This window comes from Pimephales promelas, chromosome 18 (assembly GCF_988280905.1).
Source record: "Pimephales promelas chromosome 18, fPimPro1.hap1.1, whole genome shotgun sequence".
Taxonomy (NCBI): Eukaryota; Metazoa; Chordata; class Actinopteri; order Cypriniformes; family Leuciscidae; genus Pimephales; species Pimephales promelas.
The window spans coordinates 4,884,834-4,905,126 of record NC_142786.1 but is presented as its reverse complement, the minus strand read 5'-3'; the positions used below and the strand labels follow the sequence as shown (position 1 = coordinate 4,905,126).

At 36.6% G+C, this 20,293-nt stretch overlaps 1 protein-coding gene across 7 annotated transcripts in view; it reads left to right on the top strand.

The window, feature by feature from the left end:
• LOC120485639 (glutamate receptor ionotropic, kainate 5) overlaps nucleotides 1–20,293 on the top strand; it is a 119,139-nt gene that overhangs the window by 90,971 nt on the left and 7,875 nt on the right. For all 7 annotated transcript variants that reach the window (XM_089122521.1, XM_039681461.2, XM_039681463.2 and 4 more), the window contains 5 exons: nucleotides 7,494–7,607; nucleotides 8,643–8,752; nucleotides 8,889–9,062; nucleotides 12,733–12,898; nucleotides 13,910–14,135. In XM_089122521.1, the coding sequence (XP_088978647.1) occupies nucleotides 7,494–7,607; nucleotides 8,643–8,752; nucleotides 8,889–9,062; nucleotides 12,733–12,898; nucleotides 13,910–14,135 (790 nt within the window). The remainder of the gene's footprint in view (nucleotides 1–7,493; nucleotides 7,608–8,642; nucleotides 8,753–8,888; nucleotides 9,063–12,732; nucleotides 12,899–13,909; nucleotides 14,136–20,293) is intronic.

The window sequence follows — 20,293 nt, the reverse complement described above, 5'->3', positions numbered from 1 at the left end:
TTTTTTTGGTAATTAACAATGTTTTTTATAGGGGCATTACATAGATTTTTAAAAAATATATATATTTTTGATATGTTCCTTGAGGTTCACTTATAATGTTTATTAAGTTTTTGTTGCAAACACACACACAAACATCTATTTATATATGAAGAGTTCAGATGCAAAAGCCTCTAAGTGCCATTTGAAATTTTCTTCTAGAATTATGATTTTTATCAAGCTTGTATATTTAAGTTCAGTGATTTCACTTAAATGGCAATCATGATTACCTATTAATTGTTATTTAAGTGAAATTACTGAACTTAAATATACAAGTTTGATAAAAATCATCATTCAAGAAGAAAATTTCAAATGGCATTTAGAGGCTTTTGCATCTGAACTCTTCATATATATATAATTTGTCAAAAAATATATCAGTCATATATCTTTGTCAAAAAAAGATCAGTTTTTAAAGGGATACTTTTTTTGGAAATAGGCTCATTTTACAACTCCCTCACAGTTAAACAGTTGAGTTTTATCGTTTTCAAATCTATTCAGGCGATTTTCTGATATTTAGAAGAATATCAGTAACCAGACAGTTTCTGGTCTCATTGACTACCATAATATATATTTTTTCCTACTATGGAAGTCAATGAGACCAAAAAATGTCTAGTTACTGATAGTCTTCTAAATATCAGAAAATCGTCTGAATGGATTCGAAAACGGTAAAACTCAAAACTAAAAATATAGCTGCGAGCAGCGATGGCGGGCCCAAGCCGGTGGCACCGCAACCCCGGTTCCTTTAGTTACCTAAAGGCACCCGGGTAGCGGTGCCGAAGGCTTTGGCCCTTTTATGATTAAATGTTAAAACGGCTTGCCATACTCTGTCATTTCGACTAGTCACAATTATGTTACAGATGTCTTAAATGATAATACAAACTATCCAAAATGTAATTACGAATAGACAGAAAGACGTTGTTGATATCTACAATGTTAATTCCGGACAGGCAAACTTAGCTTTTAAATGTTAAAAGGGCTTGCCATACAGGGACGTAGGCTCAGAGAGAGGCTCACCATATTCAAACCAAAATATCTGACTTCCTCTTGGTCCGAGCTAATGACTATGTATTAGAAAGTTGTCCGGCTTGAGGAGTACAATGTATATACCGATTTTTGTAACTGTAGATAAAACTAACAACCCCACTTTTGTCAAAAGGTGGCGCTATTTAGTCCTTGCACATTGCCCGTTTCTGAAACTTTGCACGTCTACTGGCTAATAAATGTGATGTATCTGTTGAGTTTCAAGCAATTTCAATTTCAATTTGACTGTTGAAAAGAAGTGCGCCGATTAGATACTCAGGATCGGTATCGGCTCTGACACTGCCATCTTTGACGAGGCTGATTCAAATTCTATATTGTGCATATACTATTCTGTTAGGCACAAAGGCACAAAAACTTTCTAAAGTACCATAAAGATTTTGTGTACTGTATTATTAGTGTTCTGAAGCTATTATGTGATATAGAAATTAATATTTAAGTCATTAAATTCAAGAACACAAACTTTTCCCTCTCTGCGCCTGTCAGTCATTCTCCATTCAGCATTCAAACAGCACGTCACATTCGGTTACAGTCAATGATGAAACGATCTTCAATGATTCAATGTTAATCCTATTATACTGGATCTTTAAGATAAAGGTCTAAAGGTCTATATTTTCGAATGAAGAAACTTTTTCTTGCTGGACTTTATTGCTGTAACTTAATCGTGTTACTTTCTACCGGGTGTCGGACGCTGTCGGTTAGATCACAACACTAGAGTCAGAGCACTATAATTGTTCTTCACGCACACAGTAACTGAAATTTAAAACCTTTAAAAGAAAAGGCTCAATAAACTATTGCATAGATAGATAATGTATAATACACTGTTCATAAATATGTATTTCCTTTGTGCTTTGAACTTTTCAATACGGACTCAATGCGCTGTAACTTCATGTGGCTTCAAGCACATCATTCTCCGCTCGGGATGCACATAAGTGCTTTGTGCTGCACCGTATTGGAGCCGTAATATCATAATGCAGTGACGTAATGACAGATTATTAATTGCCTTTCAATTATATGTTGCTTTATAGCAGCCATGGCTATATTTTTTTTTAATGATTTTTGTTATCTTGTTTTTCATGAATGTATTTTTCAAAAATAAGAGCAATGTGTATTATCTATTATTAATATGGTTTATAATAGCATTTTTGTCATAGATTATGACAAAGTAATCATATGATCCACCAGCGAGGAACCAGCAGAACAGAGTGAACATTCTTTCTGTTTAGTTCAATCCTACTTAATAGGAATTTATTTAAAATGCTCGCTCTACTCCACACCATTAATGTCTTGTGCGGACATCCGTATTTTGACTTTCGGTTTTAAGTAAGCGATTTAAAAGCTCCCAAGTCCCAGCGGAGTCACACGTTGATTAACCGGTGGGAATATACACAATAGGCCTACCTGATATTGAACACAAGAGGGCAGTATAGCACTACGTATGACTCAGATTATTATTTTTTTATGAATTTTACAACAATTCTGGCTGTTTTTGAACGTAAACACAATTCTTAAATGAAAAAAAAGGAAAAATTGGGGAAGTTATAATATTTGTATAATTTAATTTAGAAACAAATGATGTATAATTACAATTTTAGAAGATATGAGGCTTTTAGTGTTTACTTTTTTGACATTACTTTAATCTTTTGCCATAGTTGCACATGTCTATTGGCTAATAAATGTGATGTATCTGTTGAGTTTCAAGCAATTTCAAGCATGCTAAGAGTCCCAAAAGCATCAAAAAATAATGTTAAAGTTTGTTTCGTTGCCACGGCATTTTGAAAGTGACACACTTCCTGCTGCCAGTTGGTGGCGCTATAACTTTGACTCACAATAGTCACATCCATGTGATCGGTCTCTTACAGCGAAAACACTGCTGAAGTTTCATCAAGATCAGTTAATGTATGCTGAAGTTATAACACACATCCTGTTCCATGTTTCTCGCCATAATTTCGTTTCCTCGCCACGGCCAAACCGTTCGAGATATCAAAAATCCCGTGGCACTTTTTCATCCTTAATGTCTTGACTTCACGCTGATCGAGTTTCGTCGAATTTGGTTCAGTGCTCTAGGAGCAATAATTTAAATTACATTGCATGTGTTTTAAACACAACCCTAAATAGCCAACTTCCTGTTGGGCTGGGGTAAAAAGTAAGAGTGTGAAGTATATATGAAACGATGAGATCTATATGTGTACCAAGTTTCATATTATTACATGCAAGTGTGTTTGATTTATGGACCAAATTTTCAGACCAAGTTTATTGACCAAGTTAATCTGATTAATAAACTAATTATATAAAACTATTGTCAATTCACTACAATTAAACTAGTTATATGCCTTTACTTATAAAAAATAAAAATAAAAACTTATTTAAAAAATACCAGGCTTGAGAAATGTATTTTCTTTATGCAGGTCATACACACAGCAGTGAAATGGTTAAGCCCCCTCCCCCTGCACACACACACACACACACACACACACACACACACACACACACACACACAGACAGCCAGCCAGCCAGCCAGCCAGCCAGCCAAAGGCTCAGAGTGGCCATATTCAAACAAAAATATCTGACTTTCTGTGGGTCCTAGCTAATAAGTGTCAATTAGAAAGTTGTCCGGCTCGAGGAGTACAATATACATACCAATTTTTGTAACTGTAGTTAAAACTAACCACCCCACTTTTGTCAAAAGGTGGCGCTACTGAGCCCTCACCACGCCCGTTTCTGCAACTTTGCACATGTCTACTGGCTAATAAATGTGATGTGTCTGTCGAGTTTCATGCAATTTGAAGCATGCTAAGGGTCTCAAAAGCATCCTAAAAGCATCCTAAAAGAAGGGTAAAGTTTGATGCGTCGCCACGGCAACAGTTTCAAAGATATCAAAATTCCATTCACAGGTCTACATCTGCCGTATGTTTACATTATACATATGAAGTTTGAAGCAAATCGGGTAAAAATAAAAGGGTGATATCTAAGCATTTTGAAAGTGACACACTTCCTGCTGACAGTTGGTGGCGCTATAACTTTGACTCACAATAGTCACATCCATGTGATCGTCCTCTTACAGCGAACACACTGCTGAAGTTTCATCAAGATCAGTTAATGTATGCTGAAGTTATAACACACTTCCTGTTTCACGTTTCTCGCCATGATTTCGTTTCCTCGCCACGGACAAACCGTTCGAGATATAAAAAATCCCCTCGCAAACTTTCATCCTCAATGTCTTGACTTCACGCTGACCGAGTTTCGTCGAATGTGGATCAAAGCTCTAGGAGGAGTATTTGACATTCCATTGCGAGCGTTTTACAAACAAACCTCAATAGCCAAATTCCTGTTGGGCTGGGGTAAAAAGTAAGAGCGCGAGGTATAGATGAAACGATGAGATCAACATGTGTACCGAGTTTCATATTATTACATACAAGCGTGTTTGAGTTATGGACCAAGTGTTCGGACCCCGTTCCAGGGGGCGCTGACGAGCTGCCCTGCCACGCCCGGGTACCATCTTCAGCCCGGCTCTGATGGCCGCGGGTTCTGACCCGTGTGCAAAGTTTCAAGAGTTTTCGAGCACGTTAAGGGCCCCAAAAGTGCCCAAAAGGTAGCAAAATAATAATAATACTAAAGAATAATAATCCCAAGGAAAACAATAGGGCCTTCGCCCTTTCAGGGCTTGGGCCCTAATGAGCCTATTTCCAAAAAAAAGTGGAGTATCCCTTTAAGGGATCGGCTCCTTTAAGGCTTGTCAGTAATAGGCCACCGTTATGATTGGCTAACGTCATTGCATACTGTAGGAAAAAGTGTCAACGCCCACTTGCTATTGCACATTTTGAAAACATCAACTATATGAAACCATAATTTACAGACAATGCATTATGAAATAATTTACTCACAGTTTTGGATGCAATACAATTTGCTGCTTCATCTTTGCAAACTCTCCATTACAAGGGGGCCTTATTTACAAAATAAAATCCACTTGTATCCAACGCTAGGATTCTTGAGTCTGTACAGATACGTTCTTTCACTCTTCCATTTGTCCTGTTGTCGACAGACTCAAGTGCGTGGAGTACGTCAGAAACTGAATTTGCATCTGAATACTATATCCAGTGTAGACAGCGTTAGTGATTATAATGGTGTAACGAGGTATGTTGATAAAGAGGAGGCGGGAACCTGCGAACATTTAACACTTTTATAAATAAACACAAAATGTAACATAAATAGTCCAGGCCTAGTCCTCTCTCATCCTTCACTGTCGTCGCTCATTAATCACTTCACTTGCCCTGCTTGCCACAAATGGGCTCCATTAACTTTTGACGCAACGCTCACATCAATTGTAGGCAAATGTCAGCCTTTAAAGGACAAGTTTGGTATTTTACACTTAAAGCCCTGTTTTAAGGTTGTTTCTAATGAAATCGAATGGTTAAGATTCAAATTTGGACACATTCAAGTTCAGTAATTTCACTTAAATGACAATTAATAGGTAATCTTCATTGCCATTTAAGTGAAATAACTGAACTTAAATATACAAGTTTGATAAAAATCATCATTAAAGATGAAAATTTCAAATGGCATTTAGAGGCTTTTGCATCTGAACTCTTCATATACAAGCTTGATAAAAATGATCATTCTAGAAGAAAATTTCAAATGGCACTTAGAGGCTTTTGCATCTGAACTCTTCATATATATATATATATATATATATATATATATATAAATACAAAAAACAGTAATATTGTGAAATATTATTACAATTTAAAACAGCAGTTTTCTATGTGAATATATAGTGAAGTGTAATTTATTCCTGTGATCAAAGCTGAATTTACAGCATCATTACTCCAGTCTTCAGTGTCACATGATCCTACACTTTTTGAGCATAAAATCAGCATATTAGAATGATTTCTGAAGGATCATGTGACACTGAAAACTGATGTGTGTAATCAGCAACAGTAATGATGTTGAAAATTCAGCTTTCAAATTACACTTTAAAAATATTAAAATAGAAAACAGTCATTTTAAATTGTCATAATATTTCACAATATTACTGTTTGTCATTTTTTTTCCATCAAATTTTTCCCGACTTCATTTAAAAACATAAAAAATCTTAGAAAAATATAAAAAACATAAAAAAATATTTAAACATAAATTTTTAGAAAAATTTTAAAAACATAAAAAAAAAACATAAAAAATCTTAGAAAAACATTAAAAAAATCATCTTTTGACCGGTAGTGTATGTGTGTGTGTATATATATATATATATTTATATATATCATCAAATAATATATCAATTGTATATATAATATGCTGAGCTGTCGCACTACTGAAAAATGTAGTTAAGTTTAGTAGTCACTACTGTTACAATAGTTTCTCCCTTGCACTGTCACCGCCTCCTCCCTCGAGGAGGAAGGAAAATAGAAAGGCCAAAATAATGCCACAGCCACACCGAGGTTTTTAATTCATTATCGCTCATTTCCTTCCTCAGGAACTTTCACTCTTGTACTTTTATATTCTCTTTCTCATTTTTCATTCCGTATCCCTCGTTCCCTTCATCTCACAAGGGCACAATATTCCCTGTGTCCTCGCTGGAAGCCTTCTCTTTACCAACTCTCTGTTCTTAACCATTCCTCATCACCCCTTCCCCTGCAAGTATCTGTTTTTTCTCTCAAGGACCGTCACTCTATTTCTCCCCCTCTCTTTTTTCTGTTTTCCACCCTTTAGCCCTGTTTTTCTATCTCTCTCCATCCCTGTAATAAATAAATCTCTTTCCTTTTACCCAAGGACTCTCATATCAAATTCTTCCATCAACCCAGTGCACTTACATCCCTTTATTATCCGTCCATTCATCCATCCGGCTGTCCAGCCTTGACTTTCCCTTTTTCAATTCTGTGCTGATTCTCCTTGTGCTAAATATCCTTTTTTATTTCCTCTGCCACTCCTTGTCTTTATCAGTGAACCTCAGATAATGTCAAACTCTTTTCTTCTCGAGTGCTTCTTGAAACCAAGGTCAATGTTTAGCAGGGAACCACACGTGGAGCACAAACAACATGCAACGAAATGGCATGCCTGGTGCGAGTCAAACACTGTACAACTGACACAGCGGTATGCTAATGAGCACTTAGAAACATCACTGAATTATCACCACAACCGAGGGGGATGGTAGTTAGTGTCTGTCTGTAAAGCTCCTACAAGTTACAGTATGTTATAGAAACCTTGTAGCTATACCAGAAGACGATTCAAGGTCTTTTTTTGTGCATTAGGTCTTCAAAAATTTCAGCAGTGACTGAACTTGTCTGTTTGAGATCATCTACACTGTATTTGCTGTTCATTGTCTCAATAAACTCCCTGTTTTTGGAAATCATGAGTGACTCATACCTCTTGATTGTAATTTTGTTGCATCGATCTAATTCTCTCTCTTTCTCTATTTATTGCAGAAAGCAGATCTGGCAGTGGCTGGATTTACAATCACATCAGAGAGGGAAAAGGTCATAGATTTCTCCAAACCTTTCATGAACCTTGGAATCAGTATCCTGTACCGCGTCCACATAGTAAGATGCGTTTATAATGCACTGAATTGAGATTGTATATATCAGAAATTGTGTTACTATCATTGACTGTAATATTCTTGCGTGAATCTCACAAAACCTTTCAAAAATATGTATAATGATAATAATGCATTATTATTATTAATTATTGTTGTTATTAGGGGTGTAACAATATATCGTGCCACAATACATCGCAATACAAAAATGCATTGATGCGTATCGTGGATTACTGAGTAAAAATTACTGTGTGAGGAAAAAAAAAAAGATGTTTTCAGAGTTTTCATGCAAGTACTACATTAAACTAATGTTGATTATAATGTATACTAATGCAATGGGGCAATATTTGTGGGTCCTGATAATGCCAAATGTCTGACGTTAACAGTAAAAAGCGGCTGACATTATTTGAAATATATCTAGTCGGTGAAAGCGTCCAAGCATCTACAATAACTCAATTGTTATTCTGGTATCTCTATTGTCCTATATTGGGTTACAAGCACCAAGTCGAAGCCTATTCATTTAAACCTAGAATGTAATATCAAAGTTAGCATTTTAAATCAACAGTACTTTTTTCAGTATATCGCAATAATATCGTATCGTGATATGTATCGAATCGTGACATGAGGGTATCGTTACACCCCTAGTTGTTCTATTATTCAGGCAGCGCTTAGATTTTGTATAGGTGGATTATGTCACATTTAACAATCTTGCATTCGTATAGCTAAAACATCAAAGCATGGTGCAAAAGTGTAAGGCGGTCAGTTGCTTTCGAAGACATGAATTGATCAAATACACATCTTTAATGCATTGTGCGTTGCTTCGGATGAAAGCACCTGCCTGATGCATAATGCATAAGTAAAAAATTGCGTATAATGATTTGTCTGCATCAATAACAAACTTTTAGCGAATCTCTGCATATGAAAAGGTGAACTAAACCAAACAAAACCAAACAGCAATTGTATCAGAAAAAGCTTTCGGCTGTTTTGAGATTCTGTAGGAGTGGTGAAAGCATTGTTTGTATTGTTTATGTGCTTTCTACAGGGCAGGAAGCCAGGTTATTTCTCCTTCTTGGATCCGTTTTCGCCAGCTGTCTGGCTCTTTATGCTTTTAGCCTATCTGGCTGTTAGCTGTGTACTCTTCCTGGCTGCCAGGTGCCACACTGCCACTCAAAACACACAGATCTATTGCGATTCGCGAATATCATTAAATTCACAGTCCAGCATTCTTCTTGAGGTAACGGTAGTCTTTCCCGGTTTGTTTGTTTGTCTGTTTCTCTCCCGCCACCAGGCTGAGTCCATATGAGTGGTACAACCCCTTCCCGTGTTGGCGGGACCGCAAGGACCTCCTGGAGAATCAGTACACGCTAGGGAACAGCCTGTGGTTTCCGATCGGTGGTTTCATGCAGCAGGGCTCAGAGATCATGCCCCGGGCCCTGTCCACACGCTGTGTCAGTGGTGTTTGGTAAGTGGAGATGATTCACACTTCCTTTGAGGTGTAAGAGACCATGCAGTAAGTGTGAATGTGCATCTGTGAGCATTACATCTGTGACCTGAACGCTCACATTACTTGCGGTACAGTGTTGTTATTTTTCACTAAAATTATCACTATATTATTAAAGGATTAGTTCACTTTTGAAAAAACTTTTGCTGATAATTTACTCACCCCCATGTCATCCAAGATGTCCATGTCTTTCTTTCCTCAGTCGAAAAGAAATTTAGGTTTTTGATGAAAACATTCCAGGATTTTTCTCCATATAATGGACTTCAATGGGAACAGAATGGTTCAAGGTCCAAAAGACAGTTAATAACTGTTTCAGATGCAGCTTCAAATGTCTTTAAACGATATCAGTCTTATCATGCGAAACGATCGGTTATTTCAAAACTTATTGCAAAAATGTAACTTTTCTAAGGACAAATGCTAGCCTTGCTCTATTCTGTGAGGCGCGTTTGCAACGTCACGTATTACGTAATTACTAATTACGTTCAAAAGGTCACGGGCGACGTAGCCGAAAGTACAGAGTCAGTGTTTACAAGTTGAACGCATAGGTTGAACGTGCAAACTAACTCAAACGCCGTTTACAAAAAAAGGAATTAAAAGGAAAAACAACGATGTCGGACGATTTTGATTCTGTACTTCCGGCTACGTCGCCCGTGACCTTTTGAACGTAATTACGTATTACGTGACGTTACAAATGCGCCTCAGAGAATATAGCAAGGCTAGCATTTGTCCTTAGAAAAGTTACATTTTTGGAATAAGTTTTAAAATAACCGATCGTTTCGCATGATAAGACCCTTATTCATCGTCTGGTGTCGTTTAAAGACATTTGAAGCTGCATCTGAAACTGTTATTAACACTATCTTTTGGACCTTGAACCATCCGGTTCCCATTGAAGTCCATTATATGGAGAAAAATCCTGGAATGTTTTCATCAAAAACCTAAATTTCTTTTCGACTGAGGAAAGAAAGACATGGACATCTTGGATGACATGGGGGTGAGTAAATTGTCAGCAAAAGTTTTTTCAAAAGTGAACTAATCCTTTAACTGTATTTGGTAAATGAAATGAACTATAAATATTAAATGAAAAACCTAAACTTAAAATAACTAAAATGAGAAATGTTGCCTTGTGAAGTACCTGAAATAAATATGTTTAAGATCTAAAAGTATTAAAGGGGTCATGAACTGGCTTTTTAAAATGTATTATATTGTTGTCTGAGGTCAACTTATGACGTTCGCTTGGTTTTTGCATTCAAAAACATCAAAATGAAGAAGTAATAGGCTATTTTCTACCCTAGTTTTGAGCCTAGCTGAAAAACGCTCGGTTTTTATGGGCGTCTCGCACTGAAGACTTGGAAGTAAACGCCCACTGCTGTGAGTGGATAACAGTTTTGCATATTATAATGAGTTTCAACTCACTCGTCGATGCACTTGGGGGAAATTGTTTTGAAAACGTCCAATGTTGTAAAATGGCAACCGGAATGATTCGCCCATACATGTTCGACCCAGAGTCCGTGTGTTGCACAATTCCTGTGAGAGCCAATATAGACGGCACAGCAACGTTCTTTACTCTTAATCGGTCTGCAAATCCAGTCTTGTTTACAAAACAATCCTCAGTGAAATGAAGCGAACAGACGGACGATGTTTTACCCTCATCAGCTGGAACGTCATTAAAAATAAAGTTTATCCATGCAGTCCTATTGGAATCCAGAGGAAGCTTATGCAGCGACTATCTTCTTCAACAACCAGGCGCTTCACAATATTCTGTATTGCTCGGTAGATCGATCCGGTTTGTCATCACGAGATAGGCATCTATGTTATTTAGCTATGCGTGTAATGCGCGGGACTAAACCGGCCGTGTTGAAGTAGGCGTTGATCTTCTGCGGGGGGGGGTTATCCTCTTTGTCATCATAGTTCCCCACTTTGAAAAACGAGTCGTTTGCTGAGGCTGGTGTCAATAAAAGCTTTTATTGGACTAACAAGGACGTTTTCAGTTCTGAAACTTACAGGATATTCTTATAATATGATAACCTCTTAGATGTCAAAAGCTCAAGGAAAATTTGATTTCTCAGTTCATCACCCCTTTAAAACTATGTATATTTTTCTGTACCCAATGAGGATTTTAAAGATTTTGTTAATGCAATCCTAGATAGATTATAATAGCTTTAAACTTTGGATTGTTTCTCTTTAATTACTTTTTCTAGTGTTTTAATAGGATTGTTAAATGGTTAATCTTCCAGAATTTCTCTATTTTATGCTTTTGTCCCAACCCAGACTTTATAACTCCCCCTTTATAATAAATACATAAAAAGAGAATTATACTGCATAATTATAATGAACCTAAAACATATTTCCAGTCCATTACTTTGTGTGTTTTTTTTTTAATAACGAAGAGTCAGTGTCACCAATATTACCATTGCACCAATTGTTTTTGAGAAGTGAGAAGAGGGACAGATAAAAAAGGTCTTTTTATTTAAATATCTATTCATATTTAAATGTAAAATAATTATTTAATTTATATAAATTTTCATATTTTCATTGACTGCTGCCTAACTTGGTGGTGTGAGCAACACTACCATTATATTACCAAAATCTACTTGAAAGAGTTTTTTAAGATTTCATGTAAATCACTCGGTAATGGTTGTTCTTGTTTTTTGTGTGTGTGTTTTTTTTTTTCTTTTTTTTTCTGGCCAAGTAAACAAGAACAAATTGACCTACTTGGTGTAAACATTTTCTGTTGGGTAGATTTTCACACATGGGGATGCGTTATTTCAATTTAACATGCACTGAAAATCTGTACTCTGTGTGAAGAGACCATTAAGAGTGTGTCTTTTCTTTTATTGAAAGCGTAAAGTGTATGGGGATGTTTGTTTTGTGTGCAGACATGTATTGTGCGCTTCGCTCTTTTGTAGTGTAGTGTATTTCCAGATTAGTCTCCCACCTCTGTTCATTTTGCTATATCAAGTCAAGCTGTCTTGTGTTCCATCTCTTCAATTTCAGTCTTGCGCTTTGCTGTTGAGGTCATTTTAAGCTGAACAACCACTTTCAGAAAAACTAACAACGGCGTTGAAATGATTTGATCTGTGCATGCAGTGGAAGCCAAATGTTTAATCATCTGTGGTGCGAATAAACACAATAGATGCAACTTTAATCCCACACAGGGGTGACCCAGAATCCAGTGAGCTCCCGTCTATCTCCACTGTGTCCCTCAGCACAACGCTAAACTCTGCAATGCTCTTGGGGACGCGTGTCTGCAATTGGTGCACTTTAATTTTTGATAAAGAGCTTTTACTAAATAACAAGTTACTAATCTGCCTGTTTGTGCATTTTCAGAGGCCAGTCTCTTTAGAAAAGTTTTAGATGCTTCACCGGTCTCACGAAAGCTCTTTTTTTGAATCTGAGTTTGCAAACACAATTCATTGATCTTTTTTTTTTAGCTTTCTGTTTTGCATTTGATCAAACCAGGTTCATCTGGTTGACATAGCAGCTGTGGGTGTCTTTCAATATTTCATTGAGTGATGTTTTTATGTAAACATATCTGCAAACACCGGTGTCTAATGTAAACATCTGTCTCTAATATACGTGCATTTATATTTCTGTTGACAAAAGACGCTGTGTTTCTGTGTGTACGGGACAGGTGGGCATTCACGCTGATCATCATTTCCTCCTACACGGCAAACCTTGCAGCTTTTCTGACGGTCCAGAGAATGGAGGTGCCAATCGAATCTGCTGATGACTTGGCAGATCAGACGAACATCCAGTACGGGACTATTCAAGGAGGAAGTACTATGACCTTCTTCATGGTACGCAGGTCTTTGTTTGTGCAAACATGTGTTTGTGTGAAATTTGAGTGTGTGATTTGTTTCACTGGGCTTCCATGTGTGCACATGTGATGCCACAATGCATCACTTCCTGTTTATGGTGGTAACTGGACTAGTGACACATACAGGCCCACACGTAATCTGTGCTAACAGAACTTCAGTAACGCAGAAAGCTTCAGATTTCCACAAATTGAAATGCCCTTCATTCACAAAATTCCACCTTTTGCATCTACAGTGAAATTATGAATTAATATATAATTTTTAATAATACTGACAATATTTATACAGTACTATTCAAAAGTTTTGGGTCAGCAAAGTGTTTTAATGTTTTTGAAAGAAGTCTTATTTATTTCTGGGATCGCAAAGCTGAATGTTCAGCATTATTACTCCAATCTTCATAGTCACATGATCCTTCAGAAATCATTCTAATATGCTGATTTAATGATCCAGTATTGCTAACATGGCTTAATGCTCATAAAAGTAGTCGACTAGTGTGCGTGTTAGTGTTTACCTTGTGTAAATCGTTTAAAATACTGGATGAAAAAAACAAAACAAGTGGAGATAAAATCAATCAAATGGATCCAATGATTTAAATAGCAGTAGAGCTAATCGACTAGTTTGTGCATGTGGTTTAAATGACGTTATAATGCATCATGTCCTGTTTATGGCAGCAAACAGTTGGCTTAGTGACTCAGTGCCACATTTATATTCACACTGGAGGCCAAGTTCACTTCCCCTATTACATTAATAATGTATTATCCATCTTTCTTTCCCTTACATTTTCACTTTCCTTCAATATGTTGCCTTAATCGAGTTCACTTTCAATGTCTGCCAATAAAATGTCTCTTTATTCATTCACCTGTCCTCATGTCACCGCAAATATAATTTCTCTTTGATTTTTCTCCGCCTTTCAATAGTAAGTCTGTTTCACCTCTCTTTTCTCTCTCTGTCTTTCCCAATGACTTTCATCTGTGATGACAAACCCGCTCTCAGAACTCGCGCTATCAGACGTACCAGCGCATGTGGAATTACATGTACTCCAAGCAGCCTAGTGTGTTCGTGAAGAGCACGGAGGAGGGCATAGCACGGGTTTTAAACTCCAAATACGCCTTTCTTCTGGAGAGCACTATGAACGAGTACTACCGACGCCTCAACTGCAACCTCACACAGATAGGAGGCCTGTTGGACACCAAGGGCTATGGCATCGGCATGCCTCTGGGTGAGTAGAGCGGAAGTGAAAGGCTTCAGGTGGGATTTAAAGGTTTATGAGAAATCAAAGTCTGATTTTAACCTTGTTATACAGGTAGACTAGAAATACTTTACTGTCTAGGTCGGAGGTCTGTTATACAATATCTGAAGACAGCCAGGCGTTAACTTTAAGTGGTTCAAGCAGCAAACTTGGGAAAATGTGTTTTTTTTTTCACACTGTGACTTTATTTCTTATTTTGAACTTCATCTCACAAACAACTGCTTGCTTTAATTTTTACTCCGAGGTGGCAACAGGCTTCCACGTATGATGCGATTCAGTTATTTCAGGGGAAAGCGGCCATTGCATACTGAGTACGAAATTTTCGTGTTCGTCAGCCTAAAAATTCGCCACGCACAGAAACCTTGCACACTGAGTCCGATGCGTATTTATTAAACCTTTGCGGGAAAAAACGCAAAAATACAAAATGGATTCGTCAAGCAGTGATGATTTTGTTGTCCTCTCTCTAATTGAAAAGAGAAGAAAGAGAAAACATTGCGTCCATCCAATCCTGAAATTGCGCAGAGAGGAAGCACCTCGTTATCAAGGAGTTGCGAATTTATACTGAGCGATTTTTAAAATTTACCTCAGAATGTCAGTGGGACAGTTTCAGCTTTGCTTGCGATTCTGGAGCCACATATTAAAAACAAGACCACCAATTTCCGTGAACCAATCGATTATGAACTGAGACTGTCAGTATGTTTAAGGTATTATGGGTCCCAAATAATACATTAGTTATCGAATTGGCTGCTCAATCACACATTAAACGATCCGAAATTTCAAACTGATTGAAAGGGGAGGTTATTCCTTTCATAATCCGTTCGAGAGAAGAGAACTTGATCGAATTGAAAACTGAAACTGAAAGCACTGCGCATATGTGCAATGATGTGCGGAAAGAGCTCCCCCCTGCCCTGAATTGTCAAAAAAAAACTCTCCAAATGCTGGCTGTGGATGCGAAAAACGCAGAAAATCGATCCCGATCCGAATTTTTTTATGACGGACGAAAGTTTCGGAGGAGGTGTGCAAGCGTGATTTACTTAACGTGAGGTCGAATTTTTTTTTTAACGTGCGAAAATTTCGGATGCGAATTTCGGACTCTGTGTGCAATGGCCTTAACACTTTAATTTTTTACATGCGTACAAATTTCAGTGCGGCTCTGTTCACAGTAAAGGCCATTGCACACTGAGTACGGAATTTTCGTATGCGTTTTTTCGTGTTCGTCAGCCTAAAAATTCGTCACACACAGAAACCTTGCACACTGAGTCCGATGCGATGGAAAAAGCGCAAAAATACAAAATGGATTCGTCAAGCAGTGATGATTTTGTTGTCCTCTCTCTAATTGAAAAGAGAAGAAAGAGAAAACATTGCGTCCATCCAATCCTGAAATTGCGCAGAGAGGAAGCACCTCGTTATCAAGGAGTTGCGAATTTCTACCGAGCGATTCAAAATTTACCTCAGAATGTCAGTGGAACAGTTTGATGCTTTGCTTGCGATTTTGGAGCCACATATTAAAAAGAATTTTTTTACCAATTTATTTATTTCTTTGGCAATAAATATGCCTAGTAAATATACAAATAATATACATTAGCATTTATTTGTTTATTTATTATGTAAAATTTCTGTTTTAGTTCTGTAAGATGTGACTTTTAGCACCCAAACTGACATGTTGCTCGAGTGAACGGCGTAAAGTGGCAAAAGTATCAAAACATTTATTTTTTTTGTTCTATCCATTATCCCTCTGGAAAAAAAAACCAAACAAATCCAAAAGTAAAATAAAAACCATTTTAGTTCTGAAAGAACATCAGACAGACAAGATGTCACAATGATAGCATCTCTTCACGCTCTGATATTGCACATTTCTATCTAATGTTTCTCCTGGATAGATGGCTTGGCACTTTCCGTAAAGCTTGATAAATAGCATTTCTGACTTTGTCTTTGACATTTGGCATTTCCAGCAATTATTCATTGACAGACAGAGATATGAGGGAGGGAAACGAAACAATTTATGGAATATGTGTTTTGCTTTGAGGGCTTTAATACTCACTATTGGGTTTTACAATGATAAAGGCAGGAAAAGAGAAAACATGGGGTCTTAAAGGATTGGGCTGGGTGAGATAATGGCCACCACTGAGCCACTGTATTCACTGAAATAATGTAGAAGGGTTTTCTGGACTTGAGTGCAAAGGGGCTTGTCAAGTCAAAATTTAAGAAGCTTACATCCAGCTGTGAAAGTGAAATAGGCCGTAAAAGTGTTATTGGCGTCATGTGGTGATTTCGCACAGTAGGCCTACTACTCCAATTCCCAAAGACTTCGAAGCAAGCTAATAGTTCTGGTATACTTTTCAACATTCTTTTGAAGTTGGTGGTCAGCAGATGGCTGAAATGCAAAATGTCTTTAGTTCAGCTCCAGTGTTGTTCGACAATTCATCAAAAGGCTGCAAATATTTAGCAACTGTATTGCTTTTTGTCCTGGAATTTTGATCCGTACGTTTTAGAACGGAGACTGGAGCTTAAAATGTGAATGCTGTGGACTCTAATAAAATCTATCATTGGTAGATTATGAAAATAAAAACTTTGAATAGTATAGTATAGATTTTCCACTATTTATACATTTCTAAAGTTTTGCCTAATAACAGCCTCACCTCATGTGTGGCATCTTTTCTAGCTATTTCATTATAGTGTGTTTAGTGTCGGTTATATTTATGAGGAGGAAAAAGAGCAAAAATAAAAAAATCTAAAAGGTTCTCTTTTATGAAGTCTTGGCTTGGTTTGAACAGTCACCAAATGCTCTTGGCAACAATACATGACAAGTTTCATGTCAATATCTCAAAGAATTGCAAAGATATGACCTTACTTCCTGTTTAGTGTCTTTGATGTGTTGCTTTGAGCAGTGTAGTGTATCAGAAACCTTTTAATAGCTATTTACTGACATGGTCTGTGAGATTTCTGATGAAATTTGGGGAGGATTTTGTGAAACCTCAAGGAGGATTAACAATTTTGTAAATCTAATGGGACAGGAATTGAAAACACTGGAAGCAATAAAATACATGGGAATGACATGTCCTGTTATTTTTTTGTATTCTTTATATTTTAGCAATTTTACTTTAAATTCAGTTAGTAATTTTGTTATGAGCTTTTGTCTTTTATATATATTTCATTTAGCTTTAATTTATTTTTATTTATTCAGTATATTTATATTCTAATATTTATATTTTATTTTCCGTTTCAGCTTTATTTCATTTCAATAATACGTTTTTTGAATAGTTTAAGTTAACAACAACACTGTCCAAATCATTCTATCTCAAAATCAGTGGCGCACAGTGTGTTCTGAATTGTGGAGGCAAAGTCCTCTCCATTTTTATTATATATCGAGTATATATTATCGAGTCGAGTATATATACATACACTAGGGCTGTCAAACGATTAATCGTGATTAATCGCATCCAAAATAAAAGTTTGTGTTTACATAATATATGTGGGTGCACTGTGTATAATTATTTTATATATATTATATAAATGCACACACATGCTTGTATATATTTAAGAAATATTTCATGTATAATACTATATTATACTGTATATAGATTTATATATAATTCATATTATATATAAATATTTTATATATGAATAATATTTTTTTCTTAAATATACAGTACATGCATGTGTGTGTATTTTTTATATCTACATATATATTATGTAAACACAGACTTTTATTTTGGATATATATATATATATATATATATATATATATATATATATATAAATCCATGTGCCAGTTACACTTAATGTTATCACATATTTCTGGTTAAATAAACATTACATAAATAAAGAGAATAATAGAATAGAAAATAGGAAAAAAAAACAATTCTATTGAATGTTTTACATTAACTTTGTAATTATTGTTCCATGCATTAAAGTCGAGTATATATTATGTATAAAGCTCATCAATTTAGTTATAAGCATTTTTAAATCTAATTCAAAATAATTACTGAAGGCTTAACAATTTAAATAATACATTTTATTTGTATACTGATGTTCAGCTGCTCTCTTATCACATGGCCCCATCATATCCTGTTAAAACTCAATGGACTCAGGAGGCAGGCAAGAGAGACGTGCTGTAACTTTACCTGTGGGTGTCGCCATTGGACAGGGACATTGGACTTTAGAAAAACAAGTGATTTATACAAATTTTTAATGTCACATTTTGTAATATTTGGTGGTTTTATTTTTGTAATTTTTATTATTTTTTTGTCTAATTTTTGGGACAGAGGAATCGCCCCAACTGAAAGCGGCCCAATCTGTGTGCTGTAGACTCCCATTATGCATGAAGTAGAATTAAAGCCTTTCGTGTTTGGTCCCAGTAAAAGATATGTTGGCTCCAAAAATTGAAGAAATTATGAGTATAGTCTTGTTTTAGCAGATAAGATTACGAAAATAAGAGAGAGGACATATGAAGGAGGGATGCTTATGAATACTCACAAACAAGTGGGTAACTTGGATGCGGTGAGGAAATTACCAGTGCTGCTTGCCGTTTTTGATCTTCTGTCCTCCAGGAAGATCAGTCCAACAACCTTATGACCACTAGGCTAAACTGTCCTCCAAAGTATCACTCATAATCGCATGAACCCGTAACTAGATTTCAAATGAGAACCTGCAGGAGCAGCATCCGTCTTCAAAGTCTATCTCCAGGTCATAGAATGTCTTCAAACATTCATTCCCTCCTCCCAGTTCCAACACATCTCTTCAGGTCGCCTTCCAAAATTCTGGTGCCAAGTGATAAAATCCTCTCATCCACTCATTCATGAAGAGGTTGGTCACCATGGACACCCTCCATCTGCTTCCATAGCTACCTGGAGTGCAGATGATGTCATCACAGCGTCCTTAGACTGGGTTTAGGTCGGTACACACCAACATCAGAGAACTAGTGGAACTAGTAGGCTCACGTCGACTTTGTCTGGACAAAAAAGTTGCATTTGAACACCACAAAAACTACAGCCTATGGCTAAGCATGTATGTTCTGCGCATGCATGAGTCTTCCATGATAACTGTCCACAACAGCAGATGACAATAACCTATATTTGTCATTCAAAAAAGGGAATGTGAACTAGCAATTTGAATAAACAAAGCATTTTGAAAATGAATCATGCTGATGAGTTTATCTTCACAGTTATATTGATTAAGCTACATACGGCCATGTTGTTATTCGCGTTTTGGAATGCTCCAAAAAAGACAAAGAAGCCGACGCACATGCCACCCTTTAGCGTAATATGAGACGTAATATTAGCATTCAATATGAGACGCAGCTATACATGGGCCAGAAGGCGCCTCCTAGTGGTCTAACCCTAAAACTACCCCAGACCTAAACCTACCCATTACCGAAGTGTGTTATAGTGACGCTAAAGGGTGCCATGTGCGTCGGAATTAGACGCAATGTCAAAAGCATTACCTATATGTCGCCCTAGGATGAGAATGCGTTATTATAAGTGCCTAATTTGTATATAACTGTACACAATGCAAAAATTTGCTCACAGACTGGCCTACATTGGTCGACAGCCACCCATCGGCTTGGTGAGTCCCGGCCCTTAGACTGTAAAACATGGAAGGACCATTGTTTTGAGCAACTAGTAGTTAATTACTTTTTTTTCTTCTGTAACATCAATAGGCATTTATTGATCTAGCATACAATTATTTTCGAATATATATATTAAAGGTGCAGTAAGCGATTTCTTAGAAACACTATTGATATTTGAAATCACCCAAACAAACACACCCCTACCAAAAAGAATCACATCCCTCTATCTTTATAGCCCCGCCCCCAAATTTAAGAACATGCTAGGCAACACGGACCCCTTCCCCTATCATGAGAGGACACGCCCCTTACTGCTGATTGGCTACAAGTGTGTTTTGGTGCTCGGTCCGATCCACTTTCAACAGCGTTTCTCAGAAAACCTGCACCTTTAATTCATATTAGTTCATATTAAATAAAGTTGAAAAATATAAATAATAGGGCTGTGCAAAAGATTAATTGCGATTAATCGCATCCAAAATAAGAGTTTATGTTTACTTAATATTTTTGTGTGTGCTGTGTATAATAATTTTGTATATATATAAATACACACACATCCATGTAT